Raw genomic sequence first — 18929 nt, forward strand, 5'->3', positions numbered from 1 at the left:
TGTGTCACCTTGTCCTGCAAGAGATGGAGCAGTATGTCAGTTATTGCATTGCACTGTGTTTGGGTGATATGCCTGCTATAGCTGAATAACTGGAGTCATATGGGGCCAGTGAGAGGTGGGTCCGAGGCTGAAAGCAATAGTAGGTGTGTTAGGATGAAATGGAGGAATAACTGGATATTATGTGTGAGGCCTGAGTGCCAAGGAATGCAGCTGCGTGAGTGATAGGGTTGTGGTGCACTGAGCAGTGGGAGTGGATGGTAGTGTGGTGGGTTGGAGATGTCACTTGAAGATGCATTCACAGACCTTGACCACACACATGAGGTCATTAGACTTCTTGTGGCAATGCTGCCAAGTCTTAAGAGCCAAGTGCTGGGAATTTACCTCCCCGACCACCTGCCCTCTTTCCTTTCGTGGGTGGTCCATGAAGGCCTTCTGACTTTCTGCAGAAGGTTGGTGTCTCCCCTCCAACCTACCTCCACCACTAAGGCCTCCTGCATCACACCTGTGAACCTGGGAGCCCTCTCCCTGCTCTGGCATTTCGCTTTCCATGTTTTAAATACAGCAATATTATTCAATGCAGTTTTCCTTTGAGAGGCAGACTTCCTTTAAGAGCAGAAGGCAGGCTGCACCACATGCTATTAGCACAATACCAACTGGCCCCCTGCAGAGTACAGAGGCAGCCAGCAGCACAACAGACACTTGACCCTAAGATATAATTATGGTAAAGAGCTGGCAGCCAAATTTACATACTACCCACCTTCAATGAAAATCACAACCCTGTGTACAAAAATGGAGCAGACCAATTTTTAGCTTCTGATGTTGAAATTATGTAAGGTGCTGTTGCCTTTATTTCCACCATTATCTGATGTATTTGTTATGATCCCAGCTGATGTTACCACTGGACAAGCCAGATCCCAGAGTGGATCCCTGCTTGATAGATCCTAACTTTTATTTTTTGTTTAAAAACATGGAGAATGGCTACTAAACAGAGTTACCAGAGTCAGCTGATGAACTTTTAACAAAAGAATAAAATATTTAATAAACGAGAAGAGATTAACTCTATTACAATACTCCTTCACCCACAACTATACCTTTACATATATATACAATTTGTAAGGATAACGCGTGTTACAAAAACTATTTTATCCTCTGATGTTCACAGTCCATGTAAACCAATAGGCAACCTGTGGTTAGATACACCACACTCTGAAACAAAGTGACAGAGGCCACCCCAAACAGATGCCATTGGTCTCTCCTCAACTCCCCCCACACACTTGTCATACTGTGAGCCAATCGGTATCACTGAACTCCGTCTTTCTCAAGGGGTTTCCAATTTCCACTTTTGAAGAACTTGCTTTGGAATCATCTACTAAATGACACTTTCTCTCAGATGCCTTCCACAGGGGTCCACCTCCAGGGCTGTCTCCTTGGATCTCCTGGCTTCTCACAAGCCTAAACAAAAACAGAACTACCTGGAAAAACTCAGCAGGTCCGGCAGCATCGGCGGAGAAGAAAAGAGTCGACGCTTCGGGTCCACACGACCCTTCAACAGAACAGGGTTCTGTTGAAGGGTCGTGTGGACCCGAAGCGTCGACTCTTTTCTTCTCCGCCGATGCTGCCGGACCTGCTGAGTTTTTCCAGGTAGTTCTGTTTTTGTTTTGGATTTCCAGCATCCGCAGTAGTTTTTTGTTTTTATTCTCACAAGCCTATATTGCTTTAAATCTGCATCCTGCAGCTTTTCCCTCTTAAGCTTAGAGCCTTCCTCTGCTCCTCACTTTTAACTTCACTTTTCCAGGTCCCTGTCCTGTCCTTTGACTGAACTGTCCTCTTGGGATCTTTCCTGTTCCACTCCCTGGTTTTAGGGATTTTCTTCATTGGTTTTTGGAACCAGTTCCTTGCAGTTCCCTTTCCGGTCCAACCTTTTTGGAATCCTGGCTTCAACTGAACTAAAATTGCTAGTCTAGTTTTCTCTGTCTCTGTGGATCCCTCTCTCTGGAGCCCTGTTGGTAGGCAACAACATAGTTTTTTTTTCTATCTTGTGTTTGTTTTAACTTCCCTTCAAGAGTTGTAAAATCTCATTAAAATGCAGGCACACAAACAAAGCCTTAGACCTGCTGTCTCCACTCTTAAAATGAAACTAGATCCCAGGTTTCACCTTTTTAACCCACCAATAGTAAAATATACATTAAACTTAAAGCTTAAACTTAAACTTAAAGATATAGCTTATTCCTAACACTCAAAAATACAAATACAACATACTTAATCTATCTCTATTTCCTAACATATTCCGCTAGTACCATTAATTAGAGTAAGTAGCCAAGTGATTGATGGCCATCTAGGTTTTTTTTTGCATTATTCAGATATTCCGGAGTTTGATAGCAAACTCTATTAGTGGTCTTACCCTACAGATTGAAGAAGCAAGGATTTACATCCACAACTTCTCATGTTCTTGATTAACTTAGCTCAAGGCATTGATCAAGGTTGATATGTGGTTTTGCACAAGAAAGCTAGGAAAACCATTACACTCTTGTGCACCAACAGTGAGATTGGACTAAAATGGGAGTAAACTACCAGCTTAAGATCTTTACTGATGATGAAGCTTAAGATTGGGAGAAGCATTAAAAGAACAAAAAGTATCAAAGTGGCATATTACTGTACCATGTGCCATCTGTCTTCTGTCTATGTCTAATGCTAAGCTTTTATTTTATGAAGCAGATTTGTGTTGTCTTTAAAGAAAATATTCCACAACACTGAATAATAACATTCTTGAATTCCCCTTGTTTAAAGTTAGAAGTTAGCTTTCTCTTTATCTTACTCCTGTTAATGGCTGACATGTAAATGCCAACTTCTTACAATAATGCATAATCAATCTGCATATATATATTAGGTTTGGAAATTATCAGGAGCACAGAAACCTAAAATTCTCAGTAAAATGATGAGGAAGAAATATAGAGATCTAGCCTGGCATGTTGAAAAACATACATTAATTAATAACCAGTGTTAGTTACAATGACCAAAGACATTGGTGTCTCACAGCCAATGATTAATTATCACTGTGTCTAGAAACAAAAAATGACCATGAACATAGATCTTTAAAAGCATTTCTATATGAACGATTACTATATTAGGATTATTCACCATGCGTGTGTTTCTAGAATTGAATTTAATGATCTTGGAAAAGTGGTATGTAATGGCCTAAAGGTGCATGCAATATAGTTAAGAATCACTAGGCAGTGAAGCTTAAGTGTTTACCTTCAGACAGCAAGAACAAGAATGGTTGCATTGTTATGTCCTGTTCCTGTATGCCTTGCATAATATTTTGGTACAGTTAGCACAATCTGGCAATTTTGGAGAGCATCTAAAATTGATTTTATGAAACCATTTATGCATAACTATTTTTATGTATAAGAAATTAGATATTTATTAACACAACTTATTGCTAGGCAGGTTTTGCAGGATGTCAGATGTCAACTTTTAGCCAAAAAGCAGAAAATGTGCAGCTCAGTATACTTTTGATTTTTTGGTGTTTTCTATGTTCTTGAAACACTCACTAGTATTTCTCAGCCGAGCCATCAGGTATGTCACCTCATGGTGGTAGAGTATTTCACTAGGGGTAACAAATTGTGTGTCAAAAGCATAGCTGCACAGTAGCGCACCAAGAGACTCGACACTGATGCTCATGTGTGGAGACTCATTACTTCAGCTTCTAATTATTGGAGATTTTAAAGAAGTAAATATCTTTTAAATAAATGTTTTCTTTTTAGTCCTGTTTGGCTCCTTTAATCACATTTTTCTAACCCTCTTTGCTTTCTGCATACAATTTGACATTGGATTTAATCCAATGTGTCATGTAACTAACACTTCCTGGCTCAGATTCTGCTCAGCTCAGTATTGACTCTTTAATCTGATTGGTTAAGGAATACACAGTTGGCTGCCTTGCTCAAAGGTTCCAGATCCTCTCTAGAGGGTGTTGCTCTAAAATTGCTTTCTAGTCACAACAAGTTCCAGTGTAAAAACTCATAGGAAGCCTGTAAGCAAATATAACTATTTATGATAAAAACAAAAAACGTAACTATTTATGGTTTGCACGTGATGTTCACTGCTGACCACAAAATCTAGCCCAATTGTTTTTATCTATATTGCTTTGTACATTCATTTTCAATCTAGGAGAACATTTATCGAAGTCTGTGGATGGAATGTTTATTTATGAAGAAAATCATTTGGGGGCAGTTGAGTCAAGCAAGATACCAAATGATGCAATTGTTGTAGAACAGTGGACTGTCATTGAGGTAAACTGGTCTCCTAATTTGTTCAGAGTTTAACATTTCAATCAAATATGTTTCCAAAATATTTAAGATGTAGAAAGTTATGTTTAGGCATTATTTGTTAATTTTCTTTTTTAAGTATATCACATTTGGTTACTTTCCTAATATACAGCAGTGTTATTCCTTATAAATCATATTGTCTGTTACCTAAAGTGAGAATTCTGCCCATTATGAACTCTGCATTTACTAATTTGGCCACACACAAACAGATGCATTGAACAGAAAATAGTCGATTATTCATTGTTTGCTATGGTTATTGTTCAATGTAATGTGTAATTAATTGTACATACTATGGGTAAGCCTCTATGTGCAGCTGAGGAAATCAAAGGGTAACTATCTTTGGACCAGAAATCGCACAACTCTGGTTTACTACACATTGCAGAACACTATTATTTGGAAAAGCAATGAGACCATGTAATCTATGGGAGGTAGGAAGCTACCTTCTAGTTCCACTAGTGAAAATAAAATGTACTACAGTTGGATGAAAACAGAACACTGGTGTGTTAACTTTGTGTCATGCAGTGGCCGAACAGTGACACCTAACCATAGTTGCTCACACAGTAGCTGGCATCTTGCACTGTTACTGGCAGTGGGAAATGAGGCATGCGGGTGCACATAATTGTGCAGGAGGCAGAATGTCAGTTCCCCGGTACCAGGATGAAAGTAGTAAAATTATGGTGTCGGCAGATTGATGGTAGATCGAGCTTTCTGACAGCAAACTGCAGGAGCCTATCACATATACTCATTAAAGCACAAATTCGCCAGATTAAAGGACACCTTTTCAATTAGCTCTTCAGACAATAAGAAACACAAGCCTTCAGATTCATGATTGGTTAAAAGTGGTGAGCAGCAGGCCAGGCAGTCTTCCAAGTGGATTAGGACTGAATAGGAACTGCTTTTCTTTTCTGAGAAGCTTTGTTGAACTGGAGGAAAGGAGGCATTGATGCATCAAGATCAGTTGGCAGCTGTGCAGGGGAATCAAGGCCTGGCTCAGTGAGGGAGGGTGGGTCATGGCCTCCCTACGTAGGCTCATGAGGGTTAGATGGGAGGAAGCTGGACCACATAGGGAAGGTCAATATCTACAGACTGGAAGTCACGTTTGTGGGGGAGATCAAGACTTATAGAGGATAGGAAAATGGGGAGATCCTGAGAGTCGAGGGTAACAGGGCAGGCCAAAGGTGATGGAGGAAAGCTCGATGACGAGGAGGGCAGATCAATAGCGACGGGGACCAGCTTTAGGGTGAATGAAAGTTGAGCAAGTGTGACTGAGAGAGGGTACTAGCTTGCAGCTCCAGGGTCAATGTGGGAGTATCCAGGGACACATCTGTGACTATACGAAGAGGAGTACAGATTGAGGATGGAGTTGTCTCCATTGAGGTGGGTAGAGATCTTGGTGTGACCAATGCAAATTATGGGGCTTCCTATTGGCCAAAAGTGACTTGATCAGGTGGGATGCTGCTGCCATCATTGGGACCTCCTGCCATTCCAAAACGGCCTGGAGGAGAACCTGCAGGGATGCATCACTAAATCATGGAGCTATTTGTCTGCTCTGAGATATTTATTGTAGATATTTGTAAAGGAGTGGGAGCAGGAAATCGGGATCAACAGGTGGGAAGGGTAGGGAACAGTTCAGTTGAGTGGGGAGGGGGTCAGTAGCTGCAGTTATGGGGGCATAGTTGAGAAGGATGGGGGTAGCAGCAGCTCTATGGAGACAAAAATTCAAAATTGACAGCCAGAAAGATGCTGTTAGTTTGCAGGGGATGAATACCTGTCCAAGTGCTGTTTAAATATGGCACCTGGTCCTTGGATCCCATGCGGTATCAGCGGGGTTGCTGACTTCCTACCTGTCCCTGCCGCACAATTGTCCGGGCCCTGCAACTATGAATAGCTAATTGGCTGGCCGCCACATGATTGTGCACGGCCAATTGTTCCACCTCCAAGTGGAAATCCCGTGCACTTCCAGAACACTCACTGGCAAAACAAGATTCCAGCCCGTGCCTACACACCTATACCATGAATTAAAACTAAGCACCGGACCTTCAGGGAGGAAAAAGTAACTTGTGTGATTCTTGCATAGCATTTAGCAACCAATTACTGAAAGAAAATATTTGTGGACTGTAAGTCGTAACAAATTATTCTAAACTTTTATCGATCTTGGTTGGGCAAGGTTGAGCAACCTACCTTAAAAAAAAATTAAATACCTTGGTCAAGGTGCAGAGAAGAGCAACAGGAATGACTGCTGGAACTAGTAATTTGTGTTAAGATTCACAGAACTATTTTCATTGGAGAAAAGATTGAGAAGAGACATAATCCGATCTTAAAATGTTGACGTTTGTTGAGTGGGTGCAGAGGAGATTTACCAAATGGCTCTGGGGATGGCGACTTTAGTTACAAGGGTTAGGTTCACGATGCTGGGGTTGTTTTCCTTGGAGCAAAGGAGATTGAGGGGAAATTTGATAGAGGTGTACAAGATTATGAACGCTTTGGATAATGTGGACAAGGAAAGACTGTTCCCATTAGCTGATGGTGCAAAGTCTAAGGGACACAGATTTAAGGTTGTGGGCAAGAGAAGCAGGGGATATGCAAGGAAGAATTTCTTTACGCAGTGAGTGGTAATGGCTTGGAATTCGCTGCTCATGAAGGTGGTGGAAGTGGAAAAAATGAACAATTTCAAAAGGAAATTAGATGGGCACTTGAAGGAAATAAACTTGCAGGGTTAATGGAATAGAGCAAGGGAATAGGACTAACTGGATTGCTCCAGGGAGAGTTGGCGTAGAATTGATGGACTGAATGGCCTCCTGTGCCATCCATGACATGATAGTTTAATGCAAATACATTATCTAGCTTGCACATTGAGAATTGAACTAGAGGGCATGGAGACTCATTGAAGAGCTTGATTTAACTGGAGCACTGTTTAGAGTTGGGACTTAATTTGGAGAACCTTTTCTCAAATGATTGAATAGATGTGGTACATTCCATGGTATAATAGGTCAGATTTTCTGAATCTTTTTCACATTCCTTACTTATCAAATTTTGGCCCACATCAGAGTGATGGGTTTAGAAGAGGGATGTTAGTTTTTCCAGACACTTCATGAAGTGGAAGAACTTGGATGTTTAGCCTGGGATGCCCATTATTGGGTATGTGGAAACCCAGAAGGGCCAGTAAAGCAGAAGACAGATTTAAAGTTAATTGGCAAAAGAACCAGAGAGGTGATTGGAAGAATTTTTGTTTATAAATGAAACAAGTTGTCATGACCTTTACTGCCTTAAAGGGTGATGGGAGCAGATTCAGTAGTAACTTTCAGATGGAAATTAGACATATGTGAAAACTTTATGGGGCAGTGGGGAAGGAGCAAGGAAACGGGACTAATTAGAAATCTCTTTCAAAGAGCAGGCACAGGCTTGGTGGGCCAATTGACTTCCTTCTGTGCTGTAAGGTTCTGGTTTTTTTTCAACTTAGCTTTGAATTATTCTGATAATTGATTGTTAGTCATAACTTCATTTGTTCTTACAGGGCTGTGAAGTAAAGACTGATTATGGTCCTTTGCTGCATACACTGGCAGAGTTTGGGTGGCTGGTTACTTGTGTGCTAGCCACACCTATCATTCGCCATGACAGGTAATAAAGTTCGATGGACAAATGTTTTAATGTCTTCAAGTACTTTTTACAATACATAACTGAAAATATTTATGCTCATTAAGGTAAAGTATGTCAATACTGTAAAATGGAACACTGTACCACTTACAACACCTGTTACATGAGGAGGGGTGAAATTACTCCCCTATTCACTCACACCAGGTTTAAGCATAGCAGGGTTTTTTTTTTAGATTTTAGAGAGTATGTGCTTTACCAATTCTGTAAGAGTCCCACTATTTACGCTTTTAGGTTGCAAAGAATTAGTCAGACAGGTTTTCTTGGGTTAAACAAAGAACAAGATAAGTTTATTGAAACTGTTTCCCAAACTAAAAAACTAGTTAAAAAGCAACCACCATTCATCTGGGCCCACACACACACACACACACACACACACACCAGTACAGATGGCAGAGTAAGGGGATAAGATTATAGGATGTTTTATAGTTCATAAAGAAAAAACAGAGGAATATACGATTAGCTGTTCCTTGGCTGGTCTCAATGTGGTGCTTCAATGTTGTGGCAGTTTTGTTCAGCTGTCTTCCTGGGTGTAATTATGTGGAGCAGGTTTCCACATGTTTTTCTGAAAAGGTCTTGGTTTGCAGCAGATTTCTCTTCTCGGGATGGTTACTTTGCAAACCTGACACAACACTTCTGAGAGAGAGAGAGATAGTGACAGAGAGTGCACACAGATTCAAACAGCCTGTGTTCAGTACAGCGTTGTCTGTTGTTCTCTCTCCTACTTGGTAAGGGATCCTTGAAGTACTTTGCTGGGTGTATATTCCAGAGGCATTCTATTAGTTCATGCCTGCTGCAGTTATTGTTTCAGAACAGGTAATTGTATTTTGTCTCATCTCAGAAACATTTGTCAAGTCTCAGGATGGTGTGAATCAACAGGGGATGGGGTCTTTCATGCTCCCCAGAGGGTTGAATGTCCATTTTCATCCTACTTGGTAGAATGCAAAATTGTGTATTGCAACAGTCTGGGCAGTTTGCTTATTGTCTGTAGAGGGTCCCAGTTTTTTTTTTAATCCAGCCAGAAAAAGAAAAACTAGAAATTGTATCTTTAAAAAGCACACCCTTGTAACATACCCAATGACTTCAAACCCTTCCAGGTGGAAGCTATGTTACCCACCTCCATATTAGCCCACAAAATCTATCTTGTTCTTCAAGTAAAGGGGTGAGGCAACAAACAGGTTCCCTTTGAACAACAATATTTTTCAATCCAAGAATGAAATACATCAGTCAGGGTGCATTTCAAAAGACCAGAAAGAGTTCATCTTCCCCAGATTCCTCCTACACCATCCAATAGTGACTGTCGCCTTTATCAGTAACTTTGAAATTTCATTGCAGTTTTGAAGCGAATGGGATCTTATCCTATCACATGCATAGGTCAGGAATATTATCAAGGAGGCTGTGTTCTTGAGTTAGAGGCCCATAGTCCCTTCCATGAAAAACCTACCATTGAATCGCTAATTAAGAATGTAATTTAAGATTTAGAGATATGGACCCCAATACTTATGGGAAGATGAGGAGGCAGCATAGTCAAATGAGGAAAACCTTGCAAGACCGGGGACATGGAGGTCCTGCCAAATGTACCAGCAGGATCTCATTATAACTTCTTTATTCTGTTTACCATCTGGCGGCTGGACAAATTGACAGGCTGGTCAGCTGTTAGGCTGGAAAACCAGTAACAGGAAGCTGCAGCTGGTGCTTCTTGGGTCAAAAATCAAGTGGCAAGTTTCAGCTAAATGGGTCAACTATTGTGAGGCAGGCATCAGCAATCATGGCAGGGACTAGAGTGAGACCCAATTGGCAGAAAGGAGGTCAAAGGTTTATTTGAGGAAGTTGGTGAGGGTGGAGCCCATGTGGTCCTAATGCAATAAAAAGCCCTTAGCTGCTGGAAGTGTGACCAACAGGTCAATGTGATGTGTCTAGCATGTGGGTGAAGATAATTAGCATGCTTTCTGTTTTTGTGTGTCAGTTTGCTTCTCATTTTCAGCCTACACCACAGGTTAGCAGCAATACTAAAAAAAGAGCCAAATGTGCAAGCCTCTCCCTGTCAGTACATGGCTTCTCCATTGGCTAGTCCTCAGCTGAGCCTCCTGTGGTCCTTCACAGCCCGAGGTTGAAGCTTCAGAGGAACTTGGAGGAAGTTTGGCCCCTGACATGCAGTGTGCAGGCCCACTGACATGTAAGCACGTCCTGGCACTCATGAACTAAACTCCCAGCTATGGGCGAATAGCTACACTACCTTGTGGATACCTCAGGAGAGTTGAAGCCTAAGGGAGTAAATCCTGACAAAAAAATCTGCAGTGGAACCCAAAGGTGGACTGATGTCTAAATATGCCATCTTTCTGGCATCTCCTGCAACCAAGCTTGTGCCAAACGTTGCACTTTGCATTCCTTGACTCAAAAGGAGAGGCCAAGAGGGGAACCCTGACTTTTGGGCAGCCCAGGGCCTTCATAAAGTTTGCCCCTCACCCTGGAGAGGACACTCCAGTTTTACTGCAGGGCATTAACACCACACGAGTGACAGCAGTTACGTGTGATAAGCCCAACTCGATTGGCGTAGAGAACAGGTGCTAGAATGGCCTCCAATGGTGGAGGGGCAATCATCGGGCCTCACTGGTCAGCCACTGCCAACCTCAAGTCAGGCAGCACCTGACTAGTAAGGTGCTGACCTGCCATGGCCCATCTGCTTCAATGGGTCTTACAGCTTAGAATCTTTGTTCAACAAATGGACAGAATCCATCACACCTGGCAAACAAATGAAACAAATTAAAAGAAAGAAGATGCCAATTCTTTGATTGGCAAGTTTGAACATCAGGGCCATGTGCCCAGCATTGACAGACGACTTGCAGCTGGTCGATAACACATGCAAGACAGCTGTGATCGACATGGAACCTGATAGGCTGAACATTAACATAGCTTCCCTACAAGAGACCTGGCTCACCGAGAGTGGATCAAAGAGAAACCTTACATGTTCACCTGGCAGGGAAGAGTTCAGAGGAAACACGTGAGCATGGTGTAGGCTTTGCTGTAAGAAATTTGTAACTCTTGATGATAAAACACCCTACAAATGGTTAGAATGTGTTCTCTCCATACACCTCAACACAAGCAAAAGGACCAGTTAATCCCACGAGTATCTATGCTACAGTGCTGTGCTGCACTACAGAGGTGAAAGACCAGTTCTGTGAAGAGTTTGACACTGTTATCAGCAGAATCTCTAAGTCAGAACATCTTTACCAACTGGAGTTGTCAATGCAAGAGTGGGCACAGACCATAAGGCATGACACAAAAACAGAAAATGTTGGAAAAACTCAGTAGGTCTAACAGCACCAGTGGAGAGAGAAAAGAAACAGAGTTAACGTTTCAAGTCTGTATGATTCTTCTTCAGAGTAATACGGACTCAATGTTAACCGTTTTCTCTCTCCACAGATGCTGTTAGACCTGCTGAGTTTTCCCAGCATTTTCTGATTTTGTTTCAGATTTCCAACATCCACAGTATTTTGCTTTTATATGAGGCATGACACTCCTACCTTGGGCATCATGACCTGAGAAAGAGAAATGAGAATTTACAGAGACTACTTGAGCTTTGCTACTACCATGAGCTTTGTGTAACTAAAACCTTCATGCAGAAGAAGCCATGCCACAAAGTGCCCTGGAGACATCCAAGATCAGGGCATTAGTAACTGGATCTATCATCATCAAGACATGACTCTCTGAACATCATTCTTAACACACACAGCTACCACAACACTGACTGTGATACAGATTGCTCCCTGGTGTGCATTAGGGTGAGGATGCAACACAGCCATTGAAGTTTTTGCATTCAAAGCAGAAATGTCATCCTCATACCAACATCAGCCATACTGCCTACCCAGATAAAAACAAACAGATCCTCTATTCAATTGAACAGGCACTTGCCATCATTCCCACATACAGTGTAGAAGCAAAATGGAACATACTTCGAGACAGCATCTACAAAACCACACTCTCAACATATGAGAAGCAAGAGCAGAAAAATGTTGACAGGTTTGAGCCTAATATCACTTTCATTGAAGCCAAGTGGTCCACTCTCATTAATTACAAGAGAGATCTGAGCAAGAAAACTCTGAATGCACTAAGAGCCACTCAAAGTAAAGTACAACAGACTGCTAAACAGTGCACTAATGATTACTGGTTGCAACTTTGCCAGACTACAGATCCTGGCTGAACGCATCTACCCCGAATCCCAGTGTAGTTTCAGAACTGGAGGATCCTCAATTGACATTATCTTCTCAGTCTGGTAGCTGTAAGAGAAATGCCATGAGCAAAGGAGACCACGACATATTGCCTTCAGCAACCTTACCAAGGCATTCGATCATTTGAACAGAGGCGGTCTATTTAAGCTCCTGGAGAAAATTGGCTGCCTACCAAAGCTGCTCAATGTGATCTCTTTCCATGAGGACATGATAGGTAAGGTCAGCTATGATGAGGCTAACACCAAAATCTTTTGGGATCTGCAGTGGGGTCAAACAGTGTTGTATCCTGGCACTGACACTCTTTAGCATTCTTTCTCTTTGCTGTTGTCATATGTCTTCAGGTCATCTACAGAGGGTGTTTACCTACATACCAGAACTAACAAAGCTTTTCAGACTTGCCTGCCTAAAGCCCAAGATAAAGGTGTGCCAAGACTTCAAGAGAGTTGCTCTACACTGATAATGCCACACTAGCATATCGAAAAACACCTTTAGCGGCAAATGGACAGACTGTGTCACACCCATAAAGAGCTTGGTTTGACCATCAGCATCAGGAAGACAAAGGTCATGGTCCAGCATGTTGCTGTGCTGCCATCTATCGGCATTGATAATGTGACGCTGGAGGTTGTTGAGAGCTTCACATATCTAGGCCCCACAATCACCAGCAATAAGACCATAAGACGTAGGAGCAGAAGTAGGCCATTTAGCCCATCGAGTCTGCTCTACCATTCAATGAGATCATGGCTGATCTGATAATCTTCAACTCTACTTTCCTGCCTTTTCCCCATAAACCTTGATTCCCTTACTGATTAAAAACCTGTCTATCTCAGCCTTGAATATACTTAACCCAGCCTCTACAGCCCTCTGCAATAAAGAATAGCACAGATTGATTACCCTTGAGAAGAAATTCCTCCTCATCTCTGTTTTAAATGGGTGCCCCCTTACTCTGGGATTATGCCCTCTGGTCCTAGATTCTCCCACAAGGGGAAACAACCTCGCAGCATCTGCCCTGACAAGCCCCCTAAGAATCTTATGGGCAGGATTTTCCGTTTGGGGGGGGTGGTGCGGGCTGCCATTGGCCCGCCCAGCATATTTGCCGACTCCCATGAATAGCGGGAGTGTGCGGGCTGCAGTGGGTGTGCACAGACCGCCTGCTCCAATGGCAACCCGGCAGTCTGTTTAAAAGAAGACCTGGCAGCCTCCTGTAGGCTGGTGACAATGGCCAATTTGAGGGCACATCATAGGGGTTTGGCTGAGCAGGCCAGGCTGAAGGGAAGAGCAGAGGAACAGGCCAGGCTGCAGGGTCTGCCACAGGAGCAGGGTAGGCTGCAGGGTAGGACAGCCAATGCACCCCTCGCTTTTCAGATGAATGCCTTGCTGGAGGTGACAGCATGGCAGAAGGTGCTGGTCCCCTGAGATGGGAGGAGGAGGCCTCCCCACATGACCAAACGTGCCTGGGAGGAGGTGGTGGATGTGGTGAGCTCCCGCGACGTGGTTCAGTGCACCTGGATCCAGTGCCAAAAGCACTTCAATGACTTGTTGCACTCTGGCAGGGTGAGTACTATGTTGGCATTGGGCATTTAACCCAACAGGTAGCCTTAGCCTTTGAGGCCCCCCCAAAGAGAAGGACTTAGCGGTCGATTTGCCTAGGGAAGAGTGTGTAGATAGCCTGGATCATGTTGAGATCAAAAAAGAGGAGGTGTCAGGCGTCTTGAAGAATATTAAGGTGGATAAGTCCCCAGGGCCAGATGGGATCTACCCCAGAGTACTGAGGGAGACAAGGGAGGAGATTGCTGGGGCCTTGACAAAAATCTTTGTATCCTCACTGGCTACGGGTGAGGTCCCAGAGGACTAGAGAATGGCCAATGTTATTCCATTGTTTAAGAAGGGTAGCAGGGATAATCCAGGAAATTACAGGCCGGTGAGCCTTATGTCAGTGATAGGGAAATTATTGGAGAAGATTCTTCGTGACGGGATTTACTACCATTTGGAAGCAAATGGGTGTATTGGTGAGAGGCAGCATGGTTTTGTGAAGGGGAGGTCGTGTCTCACTAACTTGATCGAGTTTTTCGAGGAAGTGACAAAGATGATCGACAATGGAAGGGCAGTGGATGTTATCTACATGGATTTCAGTAAGGCCTTTGACAAGGTCCCTCATGGTAGACTGGTACAGAAGGTAAAGTCGCACGGGATCAGAGGTGAGCTGGCAAGATGGATACAGAATTGGCTTGGTCATAGAAGACAGAGGGTAGCAGTGGAAGGGTGCTTTTCTGAATGGAGAGCTGTGACTAGTGGTGTTCCACAGGGATCAGTGCTGGGACCTTTGCTGTTTGTAGTATACATAAATGATTTGGAGGAAAATGTAACTGGGCTAATTAGTAAGTTTGCAGACGACACTAAGGTTGGAGGAGTTGCAGATAGTGAAGAGGATTGTCAAAGGATACAACGGGATATAGATCGGTTGGAGACTTGGGCGGAGAAATGGCAGATGGAGTTTAATCCGGACAAATGCGTGGTAATACATTTTGGAAGGTCTAATACAGGTAGGAATTATACAGTAAATGGCAGAACCCTTAAGTTAATCGACAGGCAGAGGGATCTAGGTTTACAGATCCACAGGTCACTGAAAGTGGCAACGCAGGCGGATAAGGTTGTCAGGAAGGCATATGGCATGCTTGCCTTCATCGGCAGGGGTATTGAGTATAAAAGCTGGGAAGTCATGCTGCAGCTGTATAGAACCTTGATTAGGCCACACTTGGAATATTGCGTGCAATTCTGGTCGCCACATTACCAGAAGGATATGGAGGCGTTGGAGAGGGTGCAGAGGAGGTTTACCAGGATGCTGCCTGGTCTGGAGGTTATTAGCCATGAGGAGAGGTTGGAGAAACTCGGATTGTTCTCACTAGAGCGATGGAGATTGAGGGGCGACTTGATAGAAGTTTACAAAATTATGAGTGGCATGGACAGAGTAGATAGTCAGAAGCTTTTTCCCAGGGCGGAAGAGTCAATTACTAGGGGACATAGATTTAAGGTGAGAGGAGAAAACTTTAGAGGAGATGTGCGGGGCAAGTTTTTTACGCAGAGGGTAGTGAGTGTCTGGAATTCGCTGCCAGAGGAGGTGGTGGAAGCAGGTACGATAGTGGTGTTTAAGAGGCAGCTTGACAAATACATGAATAGGATGGGAATAGAGGTATACGGACCCTGGAAGTGCAAAATGTTTTAGTTTGACAGGCAATATGATCGGCGTAGGCTTGGAGGGCTGAAGGTCCTGTTCCTGTGCTGTACTTTGTTCTTTGTTCTTACTGTCGTAACTGCATTGATTCATGTAGGGCATTTTTCCTACGCTGGGTGGGCAAGCAGATAGTGCCCATGCTTAGATCAGCCTGAGTGGTTCATGAGATGAGTTCTCCCCAGCACCATGTGTTGCTCTTAGTCGCACATGACTAATCTGGGGGCAACCTGCAGGAGATGCAGTAGGGGCCTACTCAGAACTCCAACACATGTCCTATTCAGGGTGATGAGATGGTGGAAGGGGAGCCTCAAGGTGTTGTGGCCAAGAACCATCTGCTGCCCTCGACGTTGCATGTAGTTGCACTTCCTTGCTATGGGATCAAAGACCGTGTGGTTCCTGAAGTGATGTACGCAGCATGTGTCCGAGGTGGCCGTTGTGGGGTTGGGAGCAGGCATACTATCTTTGTATGAATGATCAGCAGTAGCGGGGAGAGGAGGCACTGGAGGCCTGATATGGGCCACTGTGGTTGGCGTGCGGCGTGCGCTTGCAGAGCCCATGTGCAATTTGCCGTAATGAATGGTGTTCTCTCTTTCTCAGGACAAGAATGCTCATAATGCCTCGGAGCGTGGAGGACTGCAGACACATCTCCTCATGTTCAGCTGCTTTGAGCAGGAGGCCCTTGAGCTTGAGAGGCGTCACGCACCCAGGTCAACTGGTGTTGGTGAGGCTGGGGTGGAACGGCCAGGTATTTGAGGCCAACAGTGAGATCCGCAATGTCCTCCCAACATCCATAGCACTGATGATTGTTACGTTTCTTAGTGTTGCAACATTGCTCGGTCATAGAGTGATAAAGTCAGAGGTCTGGAGCACAGAAAAAGGCCCTTCGGCCCTTCGAGGATGCGCGGGTCAAACACGTATCTAAGTCTTCTAATCCCATTTCCCAGCACTATGCCCATAGCCTTGTGTGCCATGGCATCGCAAGTGCACATCCAAATACTTATTACATGTTAGGAGGGCTTCTGCGTCCACCACCCTTTCAGACAGTGCGTTCCACATTCCCACCACACTCTGTGTGCAAATGTTGTCCATCACATCCCCAGTAAACCTCATGCCCCTTACTTTAAATCTATGCCACCTGGTTACTGATCCCTCCACCAAGGGGAAAAGTTCCTTTCTGTCAACCCTATCTATGCCCCTCATAAGTTTATACACCTCAGTCATGTCACCCTCAATCTCCTGTGCTCCAGGGGAAATAATCCCAGTCTATGCAATCTCTCCTCCTAAGTGCCAGGCCAGCCAACATCCTGGTAAACGTCCTCTGTACTATCTCCACTGCAATCACATCCCTCCCATAAAGCGCATTTCAGAACTGCATGCAGAATTATAGCTGTGACCTAAGCAGCGTTTTCTGCAGTTGGAACATTACCTCTCTGCTCCTATATTCCATGCCTCAGCTAATAAAGGCAAGCATGGCATATGCCTTCTTAAACACCTTATGTACCTGTCCCGTTACCTTAAGGGACCAGTCGACATGCACACCAAGGGCCCTCTGATCCTTGTTACTTCCCACGGCCCTACCATTCATCGTGTATTCCCGTGCCTTGTTTGTCCTGCCCAAGTGCATCACCTCACACTTATCCGGATTAAATTCCATTTGGCATTCGTCAGCCCATCTGACCAGCCCGTCTGTAACCTCCTGTAACGTAAGGCTATTCTCCTCACTATTTACCACCCCACCAATGTTCATGTCCATTGTTTCTGGAAAGTTGAGTGAATAATGAGCCGGGGGAAAGGGATGAAGTGTGTCACTGTGTGCACGCTAACTGATCCACTGTCCTTGTTCATTTCAGTATCATCAGAGCATGGCCGGCAGGAGGAGCTGCAGATGCCCCACTCATCTCAAGGACCCTCAAGTGTCACCTGTGTCACACCATTTATGCGAGGCAGGCACCAACGCAGATCCTAGCACCTCGGTGGGCATTAGAACACTGGCTAATGTCCCGGGGCACAGTGGAGAGGGCACTTCACATTCACTGGAGGAGCTGGCAGAGACAGAGAGTGCTGATGGCACCAGCAGTCGGAAGACTGCAGGGGACCAGGCACATGCTGAATCAGGGCGTGATGATGTACCTCTGGAGTTGTCCGCGACGCAGCAGCTGCAGGAAATGTGGCCAGGTGGGAGCACTGGGTGTAATACATGAGGCTATACTTCGCTTGGTGTCCGTGGTGGAGGAATCCACGTGGAGCATCACTGATGCAATGAGCCTCATGGCAGAGCGTCATGCTTCCTCCATGGAGAGAGTGGTGACTCATGTAGAGAGGCGCCTCCAGGAGAACAAGCAGGTCCTCCTGGGTTATGCTCGGACCTGCAAGCCCTCACAATGGCATTGGCCACAGCTGGTCAGTGCCAATGTGGGAGATGGTTTGGGCTTCAAGCTTCCCAGCTCATTGCCCATTAATCCACGATGAGCAGGGAGGCCCAAGGCGACCTCACATCAGCGCAGCAGCTGCCTGTCGTCTCTGCGAGCTCCTCTCAGGACGCTCCGGATGAGGGCACCAGGTACTCCGCCCCTCTCCCAGTGACCGTTTCATCAGGTGAGGCTGCGATGACTGGGGAGATGCCAGCTGTGCAACTGGCAGCTCCCTCCCAGGCGGGCCCAGCACAGGATCCACGGGCCAGAGGGCAACTGCCAAGGTCATCGAGGCCAACAGGACAGCAGAGTCAGCAGGCTGTCTCAGATGTCACTTTGAGCGATGGGGCAGCACCAAGACGTAGCACCCGCAAACGGAAACGTAAGGCACATTAGGTACACCACGGGTTTCTCAGTGGTGCTTTTGTGTTGGCCCGAGATTAGGTCCTTATAATTTATTTTTGCTTGCTTACAGTATTGTTTTGCAATTGGGAGGACATCTGATGTTAAAATTAAAATTCAAATGACCATGGCTGAGGGTGGCTCATTTCCTCTGCATGTGTGTGTTTCAGAAAAATATCATGAGTGTTTGTTTGGATTCAAATTTATGTCCAAGGTCCTTGGTTCCTGCTGATGACCTGGCAGATTTTGCACTTAGGTGCCGAGTATGGATGCGCCAGGCAAGACTGATCCTGCTGATCCATTTGTGCTCTGCTAGTTGAAGGTTCATTGGATTAAAGCTTCCCGGGTGCCCCTGTTTCCTTGGTGTAGTCCCGGGTCAGCGTCTACCCACTCAGCATTCCCCTGTGCATGGTCATCCTCGGAATCAGTGTTGGACTCCTCGTGTGCAGCCACAGACAATGCGTCGACGTCTTCATCATCCACTACTTCCCCCCTCTTTCCAGCGCAAGATTGTGTAGAGCGCAGCATGCAACCACTATCACCGACACACGATCTATAGGGTAGTGGAGTGCGCCCCCTGAGCGGTCCAGGCATCGGAAACGCATCTTGAGAGGACCGATGGCTCTCTCCACCACAGCCCTTGTGGAGGCGTGGCTCCTATTGTACCACTGCTCAGCTTCTG

At 44.8% G+C, this 18929-nt stretch overlaps 1 protein-coding gene across 2 annotated transcripts in view; it reads left to right on the forward strand.

The window, feature by feature from the left end:
• Positions 1 to 18929, forward strand: part of rftn2 (raftlin family member 2) — a 105291-nt gene that overhangs the window by 71788 nt on the left and 14574 nt on the right. For both annotated transcript variants that reach the window (XM_078551818.1, XM_078551819.1), the window contains exons 7-8: positions 4168 to 4289; positions 7840 to 7943. In XM_078551818.1, the coding sequence (XP_078407944.1) occupies positions 4168 to 4289; positions 7840 to 7943 (226 nt within the window). The remainder of the gene's footprint in view (positions 1 to 4167; positions 4290 to 7839; positions 7944 to 18929) is intronic.

The sequence above is a fragment of the Cetorhinus maximus genome, chromosome 11, assembly GCF_964194155.1.
Source record: "Cetorhinus maximus chromosome 11, sCetMax3.hap1.1, whole genome shotgun sequence".
Taxonomy (NCBI): Eukaryota; Metazoa; Chordata; class Chondrichthyes; order Lamniformes; family Cetorhinidae; genus Cetorhinus; species Cetorhinus maximus.